The sequence below is a fragment of the Hypomesus nipponensis genome, chromosome 27 (assembly GCF_054491055.1).
Source record: "Hypomesus nipponensis isolate SF chromosome 27, ASM5449105v1, whole genome shotgun sequence".
NCBI classification, from domain to species: Eukaryota; Metazoa; Chordata; class Actinopteri; order Osmeriformes; family Osmeridae; genus Hypomesus; species Hypomesus nipponensis.
In genome coordinates this window covers 7,471,035-7,491,000 of record NC_140387.1, presented here as the reverse complement: position 1 = coordinate 7,491,000, position 19,966 = coordinate 7,471,035, and the positions used below count along the sequence as shown (strand labels likewise).

Genomic DNA, 19,966 nt, shown 5'->3' with positions numbered 1-19,966 from the left:
CGCATGTTCTGTATTTTGTGTTCAACTTCTTAATCAAGGAACCGGTCCGTTTGATCTCCTTTTAATTGGTTACTGCTCAGATGTTTCGATTACTGGTAAAACAATATCTGGATTTTCATCTTTAATGATGCATGTGGAACACTTTTAATTTTGTGAAAAAGATATTGCGTTAATGAACCTTGAACATGACTAATTAGCCTGTTTTCACACCGGTTTTCCATTCACTCTGCCTCATTTGCATTGTCTTTATTGTGGAAAATGTTGTTTATTTTAATAATTCTACAGTTTTTGTTTTCAATTTGCTAATTTGCAGACGGTCTAGTTAAAATTAGAAAAAGGGCTTAGGTGGTGGTGGCTGTGTATGGTCTCAGACAATGAGCAGAGTCCCAATGAAATGTATAACAAGCACAAATTCTCTGCTCCTTCCTTCCCCCCAACCCCCACTCTCCTTTCAAACCCTTGAATCCTGCCAAAAACAACAATAGCTACAGGAGAGGTAGCTACATGATGAAGTTCCCTTCATATTCCTGGCTAGCTTCCTAGCATAGCTGAACGGCATGAGTTTTTATTGTAAAGCTGGCGGTTGGTGAGGACATTGCATTGTGTGATCAGAGCTAGGTAGTTTATTGTTGTGTCCTGGTCGTGGTGCCATCCTTTCCTTTCTACTATACCATAGACCTGCTGTTTCTTGGGTTCTGTGGTTCCATTAATTGTTCCACTATTTTAATAGCCCATACAGTATATTACAGAGAGAGTGAGGGAAAGAGAAACTGAAGAACAAATGGAGAATGGGGTCTCTGAATGTTTTGAGTGCCAGCAAAATTCCCTGCTCACAACACAGCATGTTGCAATGATGACAACTGATTGCTATGCTATAGCTTTTTGTCCCTCTCAACCCCATCAGATTGCATGTGTATTTCTCTGGCAATTAATCTCAAGGATGTTTCCTTTTGGCAGGATGATTTGATGTTGCTGTCGCTTGTTTACAACTGGGGGAAAAGTATTGTGTTTCAATCAAGTGAATATCTTGGACTGTGCTATCAAAGCAGGACGGTTGCAATCCACCTTCTCCATAGATCACCTTTCAACCCTCCCCACACCCACTCATTTAATTTATTGTGTTTCCGGAGAAAAACATTTATATATTGTCTCAAATTACATTCGACTCGATCTTTCTTGGTGCTGTTTGGGTGCCACCACTCAACTCTGATTATTCAAAGATCTCAATGAGGACCGTAATAGCTTTCAACTATTGCCAGCAGGCTCCAACCACAATTAGTGCTATTAATTTAATCTTGTCACCTGCCACCCACAGTCAGTATGCTGCTGGCTTTGTTCCAAGGTTCCTCTGGGTTAGTTAGCAACCAAACATTTTTACAGTACTTGTATACCCATGATCCTGGAACTGCATGAGCAGTGTATGGTAGTAACTATCAATACGGGACTACGACATGATGTCAGGAGTTTTTCCATAAATGTGCTGACAATGACTGAACGGCTCTGAACAGGTCACATGGAAGGTTTGTGACAGAACATTAGCCTGCCAGTTTGCATCTGTCTCATGGCTGTCTTCTCGGGTCTTTCTATCCAATCAAAACAGAACATTTGTTTGAGGTGGAATTATATATTTTGCATTTGCTGAGCACACCTTGGGATGTGGGCTTAGAGCCTAAAGCTAGTAGAGGATTTCCAAGGTAATCCGCAGTCCAATCTACATATCGGTAAGGCAAGTACAGTGTGTCACAGACAGATGATGATAAGAGATCATCCTTTCCTTTGCTTTGTATCTTGAGGAGACAAGACAAGTCCATATGCTTCCATCCAGAAAAAGGCAACTTACTCCAAGCATTAAAGCAAAAGTTTATTTTCGTGTTTTAAACTACACATAAACTACCACAGAGGACTCTTTTTGTTAAAAAAAATCCTCCACTTAGTGTGGTTAGAAATGAACACAAAACATATTTATTACATTAGGACCACAGCCACAAATATTCTTCTTATGACTATCAGTTTTCAAAATGGCATACAATACAAAAAATTAGAAGTGAAAAAAGAAAAATTTAGTTGTACTGTACCCTGTCAAACAAGGTCTGAAATATACAGGTCTGGAGACTGAAACCTTTAGATTTGTAATTCATATTAACAGGAAGTAAGGGGGAGGCTGGGAAAATGGTAACATTCAAAATGTTCTTCGGTATTTACAACAGTTTTACTGTTAAGTTGCGATATCATGGTCCGTTAGGTCATAACTGCCGCTACTCCAGAGACCACAGACAAAAGTATTTAAAAGCTAGTTCTGGATTTCAGAAACCTTTCGACCAAGATGAGCTACTCAAAAGTAGAGTGGAAAAATAATATAGCATTTATGTTATGGGAAGCTTCTTCTTTCCACAACGGGACATACTTTTGGACCTTAGATCGTTCTGTTACCTGATATGTTGTTTTGAAGGCAGGTGCCGCAGTGTCCATTGAGTAGAATTTGGCCTTCAAGGAAAAATGAACCCTTGCTCCTGCCAATTACTACTGCCATACTTTAGTCAGGCTATACTGTTTTGTAAAGTTACAATAATTTTCAACAATATCAGAATACACAAGAGATTACGTGAATGAACACAAGAGCTAATTACAAGAAATGTTCAAACTAAATTTGAAAAAGTAAGACTTGAAGTTATGGTAGCGATAAAGTTAAAGAGGTAGTATGCAAGTATTCTACGTGACAAATGTGATGTAGTCAATGTCAAAGGGGTTTGAAGTAGGTCATTCTATTCTTTTAGTTTGATCAGCCGTTGGGCAAAACTGTATTTAAAATACTTTCATTTTGCAAAGATGATTCTTACCATCAGCAAACTGGAACCAATAAAATCATCTCAGATGTGCTCCACAATAAAGCCCAAACCACTTCCTGGATCTAATTTATTACCTGGCCTTTTTCAACATACAAACAAATCCCGGATGTGAAATAACTTTCACTGGATCTTCTCAATGGTATTACCATGATGAGGGCTATCTTAAGATACAGTAGCCTTTCACTTCATTGTAGAAATGTGAATGATTCATGACAGCATTTGATGTTCCGTAACCCCCATCCAACATCATTGATTATATCCATCCAAACATTGAAGAGAGCAGTGTTGGCAAGAGACTGACATAGAAGATTAAAAGTAGTATATGTTAAGAGCATGAAAGCTGCCATCAAACTGTCTAATGCCATTCAGTGAAAGCTGTCAGATCCTGCAACTGTTTATCAGTATTGCTGCAAGTCCACTAGAGGAGAGTTAAGTCCATCCAAAAAGGGTTGAGGCATTCTGTGACCCCAATCAGCACAGAGTTGGACATTTCACACCTATCCCAATAGATGTACAATACACGTAAATCTTAATCCATTGGGTCAGAAAAGTCTTCAGTCTTTGCTGGGAAGTGAAGAAATGATGTTGAATGAGCAGGTCTGGAGGACCTACTTGGGATTTATATTAGCTTCTCTCATATGTCCCTTTCATAAGCCAATTCGCTGTTCTAAAAACCCAACATTTAGTTAGTTGATCCAGTCTTGTACTGTATATGTATATTCATACTCACAAAAAAGCTGTATCCAATCATGGTATTCTTGGTGGTGGAGATTATTTGAGGACCAAGAAACCAAAAATCCAAAATGGCCAACACCGAGAAGAAGAAAAGGGGAGAAGTTATACCGAATAGAGGTGCCAGTTGGTTTGTTTTGCCTTCTGGTTCAGTTCCATTGGTGTAAAGCTTGGGATTGTGATGCGGTCTTGTGTAGCGTTGGTGAGGTCAGTTTGAGGTATCAGAGTGTACACTTCCCGGCCCTTCTGTTGGGGATATCACTGATGAAGGAGTAGGCGCATCATGCCAACCCCCATTACCCTAGAGACATAGACAAAGAAAAGTCTAATTGAAATTTTGAATCAAGGTTACATTATAGTTTAACTTAAATGAAATGTTATTTGTAAATCCCTTTTCTAACACCCCCCAAGGAAGAGAAGGAAAAATGGAAGAAACCTTGGGTGGAGCAAATCAGTGAGGTATCCCCTCCTACGTACTAACATGTAGTAAAACTGCCCACAGCACGTGAACACAAAGCTCCTTGTGTCTTTACGACAGTCCGTTTCACTGTGATGCATGTTTGGTATTGCGAGGCAACCTTTCTGTTCTCCCTTGGCAGTTAAAGCGCGTAGCATGCCTGGGATAACAAACAAACTCGGAAGGGAGATCCGATATCTCATTCCCATTGACGCTCTTCTTTCTGTCTCTCTCTTTCTTGCTAGAGGGGGTGAACCCCATTACATTTAAAGTGACATGAGCAGCCCAAGTCTCTCTTCTTCTCTCCCTCTCTCACTGACAAATTTGCCCTGCATCCTGGTCGTGGAAGGCGAGTGGCAAAATCAATGTCTGATCAGATTGTTGTAGAGGCTTGTCGCTGCATATTCTAGTGTCAGTCAGGAAGACAGGACAGAGGCCGCGGGAAACCACTTCACGGAGAGAACAGTGAGCGGAAGTGATGGAGGGAGGGTTTTCCTCTGTTGCGAGGCTGGAAGGGTCTTGTTTTGGACTACATTTAGGTCGTCACCACATGAGAAACAAACTGAATGCAAAAACATAAACATTTTTACAATAGGTTTGACATATTTCACTTGAACCACTATCAACATGAATATATTGAATTAAATAAAAAAAACGTTTTCCTAACTGATTTTTTACTATTAAATTTGATGTATGTATAACAAAAATACTATTTTATTTTGTTGTACTATACTTGGACAGCTATGTACAGCTCATGGCTAATCTGTACAAACATTTTAGCTTGTTTAATTATGGTTCAATTACTTTCATCAAATATCATGCAGTGGCAAAATGCAGTAAGCTTTTGTGAAGTCTTCACTGGTAGGTTTCCAACAGTAATGCATTAACAGTATGTTATTAGGTTTAATTAGGTGTTTGTGTGCATCCTGTCAGTGTATGTGTGTCATTTGAGATAAAATTCACTTCTGTTCCTCTCAGTTCCATGCTGATGAACTGATCCATGACCTAAATACAGTGGTGAGGGCAAAAGGGGGACAAAGTGCAAAACGTTTTTTTGAAGCTACTGGAAGTTGGCACATTGCTTCTACTGCCTAAGGCAAGAGAGGGCGGCTCTGCAAAACCAAAATGACACCTTGCTGAATGAGCGCTCCTCATGAAAACCCTTTTTCTGTCACGTCTAGCTGTTTATAAGTGTCACTTTTCACCGCGGTGGATGATAATACCAATTCAAGCTGAATGGAGAGATGCTCTTTTTGAGTGGAAAAATCAGGACTTGTCATATTACAATTTGTTTTACATAATGGAATGTAAAGTATGGAATTTGAAGTTAATAGTTATCCTTTTATGTCAATTATTTTATACTTTTGGAATTGAAAATAATGCTATATTTGACATGCTATTTAGTCTCCAAGTATCCATGTAAACATGAACCAGAAAACAAATAACAACAATAAATCCTTGTGTTAGAGAATACTCTGGTCTCCATTTTATCCTGAGGGATTAGAGTAATGGACAACAAACTCTACAGACTCATTTTCTTTTCCTGCCGAACAGAACTAAATTCATTGACTGAAATTCTAATATTTTTCCACGTTGGTATTGCGGGAGAACCGTCAGAACGCCCATACCCCAACCCCACCTCTCTCTCTCTATCTCCCTCACTCTCTTTTCCTCGTCGCAGCTCATACTCAGCCAATAAATTAATCTTCACCACGGTAGCTTCGGATTGTCTGCAGTATTATAAAGAAGCGTCTTATCAGACCTCATCAGCAAAGACGATAGTCACATCTGTACATGGCTGCGAGGCAATTCCAGTTTCATATTTCATTACTGTGATAAGAAGATGGACTGCAAATGCTCTCTCAGAAGCATTTCAAAGTAGTTAAATGAAAACATAGATATGCCACACACAACAAAAAAAAGAAGAAACTCCCTCCCTAGCCACCTCCGCCCCTTTTCCCTTTCATATGGCTTTCGCTACGGGGGTATTATGAAATGCATTTCATAAATAGAATGAAGCGTGCACGCCTTTTCTGATTTAAATGGCTGTGGAGGATTCGTACGGGTCGGCACGGGTGGATGTGTGTGTGTGTAGCGCGTGGATGTGCATTAATATGAAGACATACATTTATCTGGGCCTTTTTTTAGAGTCTGCCATCACGCGGCATGTCCTTAATCTCGGCTGTCGTATATTTGCTCGGCGGTTTGATCACGCTGCCGTCTTGCTGAAAGGGGTTCAGAAGCCCTGGCGCACAGAGATTACCCCAAGACTTATTTTACAGTCTTACCTCCACCCCCACCCCTCAAAGAACTGAATTATGTGATTCTGTCTGTTTACGGGGTGTGTGCATGCTTGCAGGTGTGTGCATGCTTGCAGGTGTGTGTGGGTGTACATGTGTGTTTGCGTATGTGTATGAGTAAAACTATGCTGGGAGAAAAGCATGCAACTGTGGAAACATTTGAATCCGACAACTGCGTAACCAGGTCAAATGGTTGTAGAGAGAAATGAAAGTGGTTTTTCAAACTCATCATTGCCATCATTGGCACTGTAATCATTGTCATCATCATCGTTTTCGGAGTCATTATCAAGACGATCGTGGGCCAAGTCATTCATCGTCATGGTTACCACGAGGGCGTGCTTACGTTTAGTCCGTGTGGGCTGTACAGGGGATGTCGAAGACCATCACTGTATCCTACTGTCTGACTGATAGCATGGCGTATGGTATCCCCCTGTGGAGAGAGACCGAGAGAGAGAGAGAGAGAGAGAGAGAGAGAGAGAGAGAGAGAGAGAGAGAGAGAGAGAGAGAGAGAGAGAGAGAACAAGAGTGGGTTCAAGGAAAGAATGAGGGAGCAGGAAGAGGGGATGTGAAAATGGAGGTACAGAAACAAAGAGAAAAGCAAGTAGAATCAAGGAGGTAGGGGACAACAGAGAGGAAGGAAAGAGAAAGACAGAGAGGAAGGAAAGAGAAAGAGAAACTGTGTCAATGTCACGCCATATTCCACTCCATCATTTTGATCATTTTGAACTCCATCATATTGAGCGAGATAAAAGACAATAACAATCGCCATAACAAAAAGACACAGAGGGACAACATGTACAAAGGGAATATGACCTTGTAGTGTCTGTGGAGAGAGACCCGATAATGGATGTTTTGTTAAATGAAATGAGCAAAGCACATAGTGTTCTGGCCCCTGTAGTTAGAATACATGGTACTATCAAGAAAAGCTATCCTTTAGTTGATATCTTGACAATGTATATAAGTAGGTAAGGAACATTGAATAACTGACACATATAATTAAATCAAAATCCACATTTAAGATCTAAAGACAAACTGACTTGCAACACTTTCCACCACACAGAACTAATAGAGATCAATAGAAGAACTGAACGAGTAAGAAACTAACACTAAAAAAGTAGCATATTAGTAATGCTTAAAAAGTAGTTCCATTTTGAAACCGAGAAGACCACAACAAAGACAGGAAAGCAAAACATACACAGCTAAGTAAGGAGATTCCATTAATGCTACCAAGGTACCACTATAGTGGAATAGACGCAGAGCTGTGTAAAGTAAAATGACACAGACGATGGCATCAAAGAAGTGAAACGAGACAACTGAGACAACACAGAGATGTAAACGGAGACATGGAGACATGGATACTGGATACGAATGTCAATTTACATACATAAAACTCTTAAAAAAAGGGATGGAGGTCAGTTACATCAAGTTTGGACCCAAGTGGGAATCCCAGCCCAAGAGCTCAAGTCAGAGCCAAATGTGATCAATACAAAGAGGTCCTGTTATCTACAGTATGACTACACTCAAATTATGTAAGGTCACACAGATGACGGGGGGGGGGGGTAAATAATTGCTATTAATAACGTACACATTGTACATGGTACAGTTCTGAGATTCTTACAATGGTTAGACACAATTTTTATCATCCTCAAACCTGAGTTAGAATCATACAGTCTAAAGCCTTTACTGTGACCTTTGCCCCCTAACCTAACTTCCTGGCCTGGCTGTTGGCTCCTACCTGTGACTGCAAATTGGCTCCGACTTGAGCCCCCTGGTAAGAGGCCCCATTCAGACTCTGCATGCTCATGAACATGTCCCCAGAGTTTGGGAGGTTAAAAGAGGCAGAGGAACCTGGAGAGGAAGAGATGGAAGCAGCTGAATAGAGTGTCATGCTGAGAGGAAATCACACACACACACATACACACACACACACACGCATGCAAGTATGAACAGTGTCTTAGGACCCCTTAGTAAAAAGTTTGAAGACTTTGCTTCAAGTGATTATCTTACCAATAGAATTAATAAACAAATATAGGCCTATGTTATAATATATACATATAATGGAGGTGTAACGGTACTGCAAATTCACGGTGCAGACATCACAGTTCGGTGCATGCAGTCAGATGAAGAATACATCTTCACAGACATTTCTACTGGATGGAAACGGATTATGAGGTTGATCAGATGAAATAAGACCATGCACAATTTTCCCTCATCTGTCTGTACTTTAGTGCTGGGTTTGAGAAATGCTCGCAGCAAGCTAAAACATATAGCCCCATTAAATATTTGAAGCTTGTTAGCTATCTCTTTTCCCACGGTAGGTTACAAACAGCTTTTAAACAGCCTGGTTCTGAAATATAGCGCTGGACCACCTGGACAGCAACATTTGTTGTTTGTTGTCAAGAGATTCACTGCATCTCTACTGACACTAAAGTGCGCACTTTATATTGTCTTTCTACTTGTTAGCTAGCCAGCATTTCATCCACAATGAAAAACCTTTGAAACAAGTTGATTCAACTACTGTGTCAGCGTTATCATTTAACAATGCTCAATTTGGCCATTATCTGCTCTGGAATGGTGATACGTAAATTAGTTAAGTGACAGTAGGCTGTGTAAAACAAAATGCAAAACAGGGGCACTTATCGGAATTAAAATAAAATATCTCCATATCTCCAATAAGTCCCAAATGGAAAATGTTAGTTGTTTTCACTGTTGTGTAGACAATAGTTTTGTGAAAAGATTGATATCAAACGTAGACTGTGGCATTGAAGTAATATGAAAGGAGACCTAGCATTTGGGATTTGATGCCTCTTCCTGTTGTACTGAACTTGTGTCGAATCATGACCCCAAAACCACGGTATGTTCTGAACCGTGACGTGTACTGTTACACGCCTAATACATGTTGATGAATAAAGAAGACATTCCAGACACAGGGGTAAATACTCTCTGCCATCCATCTATCTATCTATCCATCCATCCATCCATCCATCCATCCAAAGAAGACTGAGAGAAAAGGGGTACAGTAGACCAGGAGAAAAAGATGCCAAGAATGAGAGATTCTAATAAAAAATGAAAAAAAAAAATGAAACAACAGAACAAGAAACAAAAGACAGTGTTGATGAAATAAACAGAAGACTCGTCAATGGAGGCGGGGTCAGGATTTTACTGTGGCATGGGTATGGGGGATAAACCAATGGGAGGACTGCTTTTGACATGAGTGTGATGTCACGACATTTAGGAGTGTTACTAAAATAGTAGTACCAGTGAACATGTTGGATAAAAGGGAGTTTTTGCTCTCGGCAGTGTCCAGCTGAAACTCCTCATCTTTCATCTGGAATCCTGGGTAAGAGAGAAGGGAGCCACTTCAGAAGCATGGTCTCTGAATCATCCCCATTGAGTGCTAGAGTTTCATTGTGGCCATGTAATCCAACAGCTGAAGTATTCAATATGTTTCTGATAACTGACATTGGTATCCCAAATCCTTTTAAAGACCTGAAATTGCTTCCTTGGATAAGGCTAAGACCTACACTGTGGACGAATATACTCGTTTTCATCACGCTAGACAAACATGGCAGAATAAACCACATGACCAAAAGCATGTCGGTTATTTGAGGAATCGAACTTCCACCTCAGTAGTGTCTCATACCCATCATTGCACTGTACACAGAGTACATACTGTATACCCCACTCTATACAGATACAAAAAGCCAACATGGATGATTCCAATCCCAAAGTACATAAGTGGTAGGTCCCTACCAGAGTTGGGCGTGGTGGGCGAGTTGGCCTGGCTGTTCTGGACAGCGGCCGCTACGGCATGGGCTGCAGTAACAGCGGTCTTGGCAGCATACAGGTTGGCCTCCTCCTGGAACTTTCCAATGTTCTTCTTGTACCGGATCCTCTTGTTGCCAAACCAATTGGATACCTGAGGATACAGGGAAAGAAGAGATTGAGTATCTCAACATTGTTTTATACACTATATTTTATTTAGATTTTTGCCACATTGGGGTCGGCCCCCATATCTGGAAAGTCATCAGAATTCCTGTGGACAGAGTCATATGATGGACACAGCCAATTGGTTGAGGCAATTTCCAAATTTAACAACATTGGAAACACAAACATTGTCCCGAAAAATTGCACACAAAAAAAACTAAACAACAGAAAATAAAATCATTAAAGATCATTCATTCAAAATCATTTCTACTTTTCAAGTAGCATATTTCAACTAAGAGCTTATCATTTCCATTAAGTAAAATCCCCTTGATGTGTGTGAGGAATCTGTTTTTTATATTTTCTAATGTGATCTCAGACTTGTGAATTGTAAAGTGTCAAAATATGGTCAGCCATGCTCCACCCAAAAGGATGGCGGTGTGTGGGGGTTTGCATCTGTGTGTGCTTGTGTGTTTCAGTACTGTAAGTGTGAGAGTGTGTGTGTGCTTGTGTGTTTCAGTACTGTAAGTGTGAGTGTGTGTGTGTGTGCATGTGGGATAGCAACTGTCTCTAAGGTCTTTCCTTTTATAAGGTCACAGGACACTAAACCTGGCTGACTGAAGTCTATAAACCTACGGAATACAAAATAGGACAAGCTCAAATTAAAGCATTTATGGAACAGCTGTCCCAGAATTTGTGTTGTTTTATAACTACAGAAAGTGAGGATGATGTTGTACATTTTGAATTTGAATTGTAAATTCAATAGTGCCGGTTAGCTTTCAGCAACATTAGCAAAAAATGCGTTGCCATAATCAAATGACACTATAACTTCCTATCATTGATAAAACACGTATAAACTGTACAACTTATCGAAGACATTGGCGATAAACGTACCAGTTACAAAGGGATTCAACAATACATGCAATTGTTTGTTTTCAAATGCATGTAGTGGTGTTCATGAAAAAAAGGAATGCGGGTCATGCACGTTAGACACATAAAGATCAAAGAAGGGTAGACAATAATGTCACATGATAGCTCAAAGGTCATTGACCACTATGAGTGTGTGTGCATCTGAGTTTATGCATATGTGTGTGTGTGTGAGTTTTCGTGATGTGTGCAGTGACATTTAAATTAAATTGGCGCTATTTTCTTTTCTGAAATGCCCCCCTTTCCAGTCACAACATTTTTGGGTCATGGCAAGTCTAGCAGAGTAGTAGAAAATATTTGAACATGTGATTGCCATAACCCATAACCACTGCATAATGTGGAAATACTTTAGTTGCTTTGTGGTAAACAACTACTGTGTTTATATTCCATTTATAGAACAGGTGCTCTAGCAAGGGCTCGGTGAGTAGAATGTTATGTAACAGAATCTGATCCTGATTCAGAAACAGAGACAATTTCCTGTACTTCCTGCAGAGCACAGAGGAGACACAAAGAAAGAAAGAGATACCAGAAACAGACCAGATAAGGGAATAAGAGAGAGAGAGAAGCAAAGAGAGAGAAAGACCAAAGAGAGAGACGTATTGCAATTCCGGAGATGTATTGCAACAGAATGGGACCTGACAACTGCAGATTCTCTCCCAAACTCGCCAGAGAGAAACCAAACACAGTTGCACTTAATAATTCACTAACATCTCCTCCCCCCCCCCCCCACCTTCCTCATCCCAAGCCAATAGAGTCACCCCTGTTGGATTGATGTTCACCCCAGTATCTTCACGCAAACTAATGAAGAACCCTTACCTTGGAGGCCCAGACTAAGGAAATTCCACCTTAATTGTACTTGAAAAATGGTTGTGACACTGGGACAACTAATACTGTTCAAGCTGAGCTCGATTATATCAAACATTGACACAGATGACTACTACAGTGTGTGTGTGTGTGTGTGTGTGAGTGTGTGTGTGTGTGTGTGAGTGTGTGTGAGTGAATGAGTGTGTGTGTGAATGTGTGGGTGTGTGCTTGCGAGGGAGTCTGTGTAGTGTCTGACTTGTGTACTTCCAGACACCATGCATGCATTCATTGTCCAAATGAGTATCAAGTTAACACCAGTCAACATAAGAACCTAACTAACACTATACACAAGGTATGGAATGCAACATGTCAGATTTACAATCTTTGTGCTTTCAATAGTAACTTTAAGCTAACGCAAGTATGCAGGACATGTTGCGTTCCCACGCACAGCATGGTCCTGTCCTAAGTCACTGTAAAGAGTGACGGTCAACGAAATCAACGAAATCAACAAAACAGCAGATGAGGAGAGAGTCGTGACATACCTGTGACACTGTGATGGTGGTTCCCCCGCCCTGAGGGCAAAAAAGAATGGGCTTTTTACAGTATTTGACTCTGCAGGCCGCAGACACTCCACCCCCCTCCCCCAACACAACAAACACAACATTTTCACATCAGATTCGGAGGATCGACAAAAATGGAGGATAAAAAAAATTAAATAATGATGGGTTCCCTCAAGAGCTGAACAACAAATTTTGAGAGAAACGTTTACGATTTTTGGGGAGTAAAATTTAAAACCAAACCAGATAACATGTTGCTATCCATTACCACAGGACAATTAGGTATTAAGGGGAAATGGGGACATGCTCATTGGGGCAAAATACGGAAAGTCAATAAAGTTCTAGATTGAAATGTAACTTCTAGTTGTGTTGGAGAAGAGAGTCCTTAAATAGCGACCACCTATGCGCTGCCTATACAGGTCACTCGCATGTTTTGTCTGAATGCAAGCATTAAGCGCTTAGCTTTAGTGCGGTGACCATCCGGCATCATACGCCCCAGTTGCGTCTCCCCGTTGTCACAGTGTCACAGTGTCACAGTGTGCACGAGGCAGAACAGACAGGTTGGGAGGACAGACACACACGAAGCAGGTGGGAATAATGGGAACAAACATGCAAATTGGGACGGAAACTACAGTCCATAATCAAATAGGGAAGCATTACTAAAGGTTAATTGAAGTCACTTCCTGGCCACAACAACAACAAAAAAAACAGCAAATCAACTTACTGCTTATTTGCATATCCAATTAGGTAATGCTTTTAACCAGAAATGATGGCTAGAGATGCACTGCCAATATAATCAATCAGTCAATACAACTAAGTACCTCAAAGGTTTCTTCCCACTCGCTACAGTATGTTTTCAGAGGAATGGAGAGAAAAAGGAGAGGGAGAAATCGCCTTTACCCACCTGGGAAACAGTGATGCTACACTTTTTAGCCAGCTCCTCCTTGGCCTCTTCGCTGGGGTAGGGGTTGCTGAGATGCGAGTAGAAGTATTCGTTCAAGATCTCCGTGGCCTGCTTGCTGAAATTCCGCCTTTTCCGTCTGCGAGGGACACGGACGAAAGAAAAAAGGTCATAACTGATTCTGCGGCGCATACAGAATAACGAACATTATAATACGGGTGGATGAAATCAAGCATTCTGATTGGTTGAGAGGGAGTTCCGGGGTGTGCATTATACAGAGATCATACAGTTCAGCATTCTTCATATTCAACAAGGAAGCGACACTTCCAAACAATTCAAGCATTCAGAAAAGGGGTGCCTGTAAAAAAAAGGAAATAGAAAAGTCCAGAAAGCCGACAGTTGTTGCTCGATATCCCCCACGTCTTCCTCTGTTTCACCCACAGTCCCTTTCTCTCTACGTGTCCCTGGATACATGGCCGGTCGTATTGCAGCACGTCCAATGATCGCTTTCCCGCCATTAAACTTCCCTCATGCGGATGATCCAACGACAAGTGTGCATCTGCTCAATTTAACTCCGTCCAAAGTTACCCAAGTCTTCCACCTCTGTGGTCCCTCAATTGCTGTTGTGCTTGAAGGATATCAATACTCAATAAACTCACTGCACACTGGGTGATTTACCTTTAGGCTTATTCACTCATTTTGTTATTAACATGTCTGGGGAAATACACATAATATGGAAGCCAATATGTGTAAAAGCTCAACACATGCCAGTTCTACATGAACATTATAATAATAGTGAGCGTATTTTAAATGTTTTATCATAAACATTCAAACGTGTCGTCCAACGTTCAGATCTGCACATGCCCAAACCCAAGCCTACACACACACACATACAAACTCACCTGGCGTCGAGAAATCTGGAGCGCAGGATCATGACGGCCTCGCAGGTGCTCTGCTTCAGCTGCATCTGGATGGAGGAGAACTTGCGGTGGATGATGCCGACCATGCGCTCGATCTCCTTGGGCGAGATGGGCCGTGTGCGCGACTGCTCCCTCAACAGGTTCATCACATGAGTGGTGAACTCATTACATGCCTGTCATGGGAAAGGGTGACATGGTGAAACAAGGAGAAACAGGCCGGTCCATTTCGAATGGTTCAATTGCTCTGAAGGAAAGAATGCACTGTTCCCAAGAACAGTGGTGCTGATTGATAAGGTGTAGTGTTGCATGTCTACCCTTTCACCACTCCATAAGCACCACCCATAAATGCTAGTGTTGGTTCAGCACGAAGATTACAGTCTATCTAGTTGTATCTCTTCTTCACTAAACCCTTGGGCTTTTTCGAAATTTGTTTGGACATCCTATTTATTTGGTTAAGCACTTGAGCTCATTAAGTCCCCAAGTGAAGGGTTTACACTTGTGTCATAAAAAATCTGGCTGAGCCAGAAAGTGGCTTGTGTTTACTTTAAACAGAGGCTGACGCTCCATTGGACTAAATGTGCAGGTGAAGTGCAGAAAAGTACAGATGGATTGTTTTCCTCTGATTGCTTGTATTTAGTATTTCAAAATGAATGGTTTCCTAAGTCTTACTGAAGAGAGGGGGATTTGCTCTTTTGAGGTCCTCTATAGTCTACTTAGCCTTTCATTTATCAGACTCCCAGCATTTAGCAAATGAGTAAACATCTAATGAGGGACAAATTGGCAAATGAACTGGACTGTGAATTTACAGGAAGTATAATAATAATAATACATTTTATTTATATCGCGCTTTTAAAAGTTCTCAAAGTCACTGTACATTGTTAAAATAAACATAAAACAAGGACATTGTATAAAATCAAAGAATTAATTACACATTAAAAACAGATAAAAATGATATTTATATATATATAAAAATGCATGTTTTAAAGTCTCTTCTAGCCTGCACCCTCACCGTAAACCAACGACCGTCCCGCAATCAACGGCTGCCGTTAATGGACAGCTCGCACCTCACCTGTTCGTACTTCTCCAGCTCGGTGTGGTAGATCTGTCTGATCTGCGTGAGCTTGGCCCTGTAGTCCGAGTGCTCGATGGAGTTGTCGGCTCCGCCCCCTGCCGCTGCTGCTGCGGCCGCAGCCGCTGCCGATCCGCCTCCTTTCTCCGGTCCGGACACGCCCTCTGCCAGCAGCATGTTGTCCAGCCTCATGAGCTGGGGGTCCGGGGGGTCCTCTTCCTGGGCGCCACGGATACTCAGGCCTATCAGGGAGAAGACAGGCATCACATGGTCAACACAAACAGCTCTTTATCAGAGTAAAGCCATATTTCGTCCAAAAAGTTTGTTGAACTCAAACACTTATTATAGTACCATAATGTACCATTCTGGGATAGACTGTATAAATGACTTCATAGTCACTGTTCGACTTTGACAATGGTGATTCAATGTGGTTAAAAAGCGAACGTAATAATAATATATATTAAGTCTTTGGACAATAGACAGTCTGCTTTATTATGGCAGCCTTGCTGTCTTTGCTGTCAACACCTTTCACCACCATAGTGAATATTCTTTGGGGAATGGCCCCACGCATTCAAATTAGTCCAGAGATTCAGTGAGTTGTCCTGCTTTGTGGACAAGTGAGAATACAAAGCTGGAAATTAGAAGCTGGCTGAGCATGTCTGAGATGGACTCACACACACACAATCATCTACTTTCCCAGACACAACCATACACACAGTAAAAAGACAGTGTTTATGATAGGGCCTGGAGGCAGACTGTAAAACATTTGAACGTCATTACCAAGGTCATTTGTCATGTCTTTCAGACAGTGGGAGAAAAGCTTTGTGGATGCCAGCTCAAACAAAGCTCCATTTACTTTGGAACATTTCAACCGTGTTGACTCAAGGGTAACACACTCTTGCAAACACACACACACACACACACACACACTGTTTCTGTGCCCCTCACAATCAGTCTGCCTAGTGTGCCTCGCACTTTAACCCATTCACACTCACACACGTGTGTGTGGGTGTTTGTGAGAGACGGTGCCACTGATCCGAGTAGGCTCGACAGCAGCGGGTCGCCACGGTGAGCAGCGACATCGCCACGGAGAGCAGCGACATCGCCACGGTGAGCAATATTGCAGCGCTCCATTGGCTGCGGTCCCATCCAAGGCGAAATAAACATCGGGCACCGCCGAATCTTGTGTCCTGTTTTCACATGAGCAGAGTTCCCCACTTCGCCCGCCGCACGTCAAGACAGCTGGGCAGAGCCCAGTGTTGTTCTTTGGATTTCATCTCAATTAACAGGAAGATGGGTTGTCAAAGGAGGAGACACTTCACAAAGTGTTAAGTTTGGTTTCGGAAGTCAAAACTGTATCTAAGGACAGTATCCTCCAGGGCCAAAGATGCTACAAAAAGCCGAGAGAAGTCTCATGCGTTTGGGCCTCAAATAAGAATGAAACTAAAATGAGCTGAAAAGAATAAACGGTAAATTCCAATAATCGGTGAATGCCCCTTTCTAGCGTAAGCTTTTTGGCAGATTTCGGTAAGTATATTGAATCTGAGGTTTGAATACAAATTATTAAATATAACAGTGTCCCCAGGGTACAATATATTGTCTTGGGGCCAAATTTGACCCATTTCAAGTTAAACCAATTAATAAATATAATTTATTTGGACAGGGCTTCAAAACAGCTTTATAAACACAACAACACCAATGGTTATTGTTTTATGTGTTTTTGAAGATCTCCCCCACAAAAAGTCTGGCTCTAACCCTGACCCATAGGACACTGAGAACATAGGACCCTGGGAACGTACAAATGATTCCCCTAAAAGCACTCGTTGTTAACATATTAGCTAGTTTTAGCCCTTCTTCACCTCCCTCTCTCCCATTGTCCTTTCTGCCTTCTTTCCCCAGGTAACTCAGGCTGGAGACAGTGCTACCCGGGGGCGGAATTTCATGTCAGGTATATTAACTGTAACATGGGAGGCCCTGCTGTGCCATTCCAACCCAGATCCAGCTGTCACTTTAAGTCCCTTTGCTGGCTGTTTGAGCCTTAGCTGGCGGGGGCAGTGGGTGGAGGTATGGGGTGGGAGAGGGTGGGGGTTCTGTCCAACTCCTCGATCCTTGGTGGCTCTCTCCCCAGCCTTGTGAAAGGTGGCTCTCTCTCCAGCCCCTCTCCCCCTCTGCCTCTCTCCCTCTCTCTCTCCCTCTCTCTCTCTCTCTCTCTCTCTCTCTCTCTCTCTCTCTCTCTCTCTCTCTCTCTCTCTCTCTCTCTCTCTCTCTCTCTCTCTCTCTCTCCCCAGGAGGGCGGGAGGTGGGGGTGCGACTGGTAGCCTTGCAATGGACGGTCATCCAAGCGTTGGAAACGGAGCGCTGTCATGTACATAAAATTGTGCGGGGGTGGGGCCAGGTGATGTGATCGTGAATGGCAGGTCACAGGGGTGACATTAAAGGAAGAAGCCAGTTCAGGGTTGATAATTGTTCCTGTGTTGCAGCTGTGTCCGTATTTTACATACAACTTAAGCAAATCACAATGCATCTTTCTCCACTGAAGAATATTTCTGGAAAAACAACCCCCCAATAATTCAGGAATAATTCTCTCATGACATCCAACCTAATAATTTTCTTCCTTTCTAGTTGCTTAATGTTGTTCACTCCTGAGATAGAACATTATCATTCCTTGGTGGCACCATGGCCAGATGATGCAAATTCAGCACAGGGAAAATCTTCCTGGAATACCCACGGGCTACTGTTCTCCTCAGCTCCCCTCTTCTGTCTCCCTCCCCCCCTCTTCTGTCCCCCCCCTCCTCCTCTCCCCCCCCCCTCTCCTCCTCTCCTTTCCTCTGCATTTCTCCTTACACTTACTGGCACCCTAATTAGTAGGCAAGAGATTGAATAAAACCAGGTCACACACTACAAAGCAGGTCTCGGAGATGCCGGGAGATGAATGCATATACATATACATACATACATAAAGAATGCAATCTAGCACTATACGCATGGTGTGCTGGTGTGATTTTGTATACGGCTGAATAAATAATTCCCTGCATACAGAACCCAGTGCTGATTTTGTGTTAGTAATCATAATTTTACTATATTGAAGGGGCGAGAGACAAGGGCCGGGAGGGTAAAATTGTGTTTGCGTTACTGTGTGTGAAATTAATGTGTGTATGTGAATAGAATTTAGGAGATGGGCTTGGCAGGCTCTGCGCTTGTGTCCTGTGTGTGTGTGTTTCTGTGTGCGTGTTTCTGCGCGTGTGTGTGTGCGCGCCATCATAAAAGACATCAGCAGCAGTCTGCAGTACATATACCGCATTGCAATTGGATGAACCCTCCTCCACAGACAAGATGACAGACCATCGCTGAGATTTGGTATGAGCGCATTCACAGAAAGGAGCCAAGACAGCCGCACACACACTGACACAAAAACAGTACACATTCTGCCTTCTTCTCTGTCACACACACATACACATACACACACATACACACGCGCAGTGCCTGAAGGAGAGCGAAGAAGGAACCCATTCTCTCCCTGTAATAAAGGAGAATCCAGCTCCAATTCCGAACTTCCCCGTCGCCCTGGGCCCGTGAAACAAACCCGGCAAAAACCCAGAGAGCACCAATTACCAGACTGCAGTCTACAGCTGATCTAAGGGGAATGAGCTGCCTTTGAGACACAAAGGCCTGTCTACATATTGCGTACCTATTCTCTCTCTCTGTCTCTCTCTCTTTCTCCAAATGGAAAATGATCTATGTCATCCTTTGGGAGCCCGGTGCCTTACTGTTGCCTCCAGTGCAGACAGTCGGCGTAGCACCATTGTGTGTGTGTGTGTGTGCATGCATGAGTGTGTGTGTGAATGCGTATGTGTGTTTACTGCACATTTGTGAATGACAGAGAGAGAGAGAGAGAGAGAGAGAGAGAGAGAGAGAGAGAGAGAGAGAGAGAGAGAGAGAGAGAGAGAGAGAGAGAGAGAGAGAGAGAGAGAGAGAGAGAGATAGATAGATAGATAGATAGATAGATAGATAGATAGATAGAGAAGGGAGTCACAGAGAGGAATCAACAACCACGGCCATACATCTGAACCCATCTATCGGATAATCAACGTTTCTCATCTGTTTTCGGCATAATGAATGACTTCTACATGTCGCCCGTCATGCGCCAGCTCGAGTTCTTTAGTATGGGATCATAGGCGAGAGGGGTTTCCTTCTGTGCAAGTCTGGCTAAGATCAGCCCTGGTAAACATGAGCCAGAGACAGGCCAGACCAGGAGTGAGGTGGGGGTCCATGTATGTGGTGGGACGTTTTTGTGTGTCTTTAGATCGAGTATGGAGACTGGATAGAAGAAGACGACAGATTGGTTTTGAGTGGGTCAGAGGGAAAGAAGGGGGAGAGAGAAAGAGGTTGTCTGTGCATGTATATCTTCATGTTGGTTCCTGTATTAGCAAGCCAGATTGGGTTGCTGGGGGTGTTTGTGTTGGTGTGTGTGTGTTTGTATGCTCCTCTGAGTGTTGGGGGAATAGAAAATGAGAGCTGACCTTGTTGAA

The 19,966-nt window shown here is 42.4% G+C and overlaps 1 protein-coding gene across 7 annotated transcripts in view; it reads right to left on the bottom strand.

Annotated features, from left to right (window-relative positions):
* Nucleotides 1–1,941: 1,941 nt before the first annotated feature.
* The window catches only part of LOC146220697 (pre-B-cell leukemia transcription factor 3), a 46,235-nt gene continuing 28,210 nt past the window's right edge, over nucleotides 1,942–19,966 (bottom strand). The window contains exons 3-11 of one of the 7 annotated variants that reach the window (XM_084693929.1): nucleotides 15,438–15,679; nucleotides 14,351–14,541; nucleotides 13,452–13,587; nucleotides 12,533–12,562; nucleotides 10,089–10,254; nucleotides 9,594–9,671; nucleotides 8,071–8,183; nucleotides 6,679–6,765; nucleotides 1,942–3,879 (exon numbers count right to left, since the gene is read on the bottom strand). In XM_084693929.1, coding sequence (XP_084550055.1) covers nucleotides 3,787–3,879; nucleotides 6,679–6,765; nucleotides 8,071–8,183; nucleotides 9,594–9,671; nucleotides 10,089–10,254; nucleotides 12,533–12,562; nucleotides 13,452–13,587; nucleotides 14,351–14,541; nucleotides 15,438–15,679 — 1,136 coding nt within the window. In that variant the 3' untranslated portion in view covers nucleotides 1,942–3,786. The remainder of the gene's footprint in view (nucleotides 3,880–6,678; nucleotides 6,766–8,070; nucleotides 8,184–9,593; nucleotides 9,672–10,088; nucleotides 10,255–12,532; nucleotides 12,563–13,451; nucleotides 13,588–14,350; nucleotides 14,542–15,437; nucleotides 15,680–19,966) is intronic. The other 6 variants (XM_084693933.1, XM_084693931.1, XM_084693930.1 and 3 more) reach the window with 6 other exon arrangements.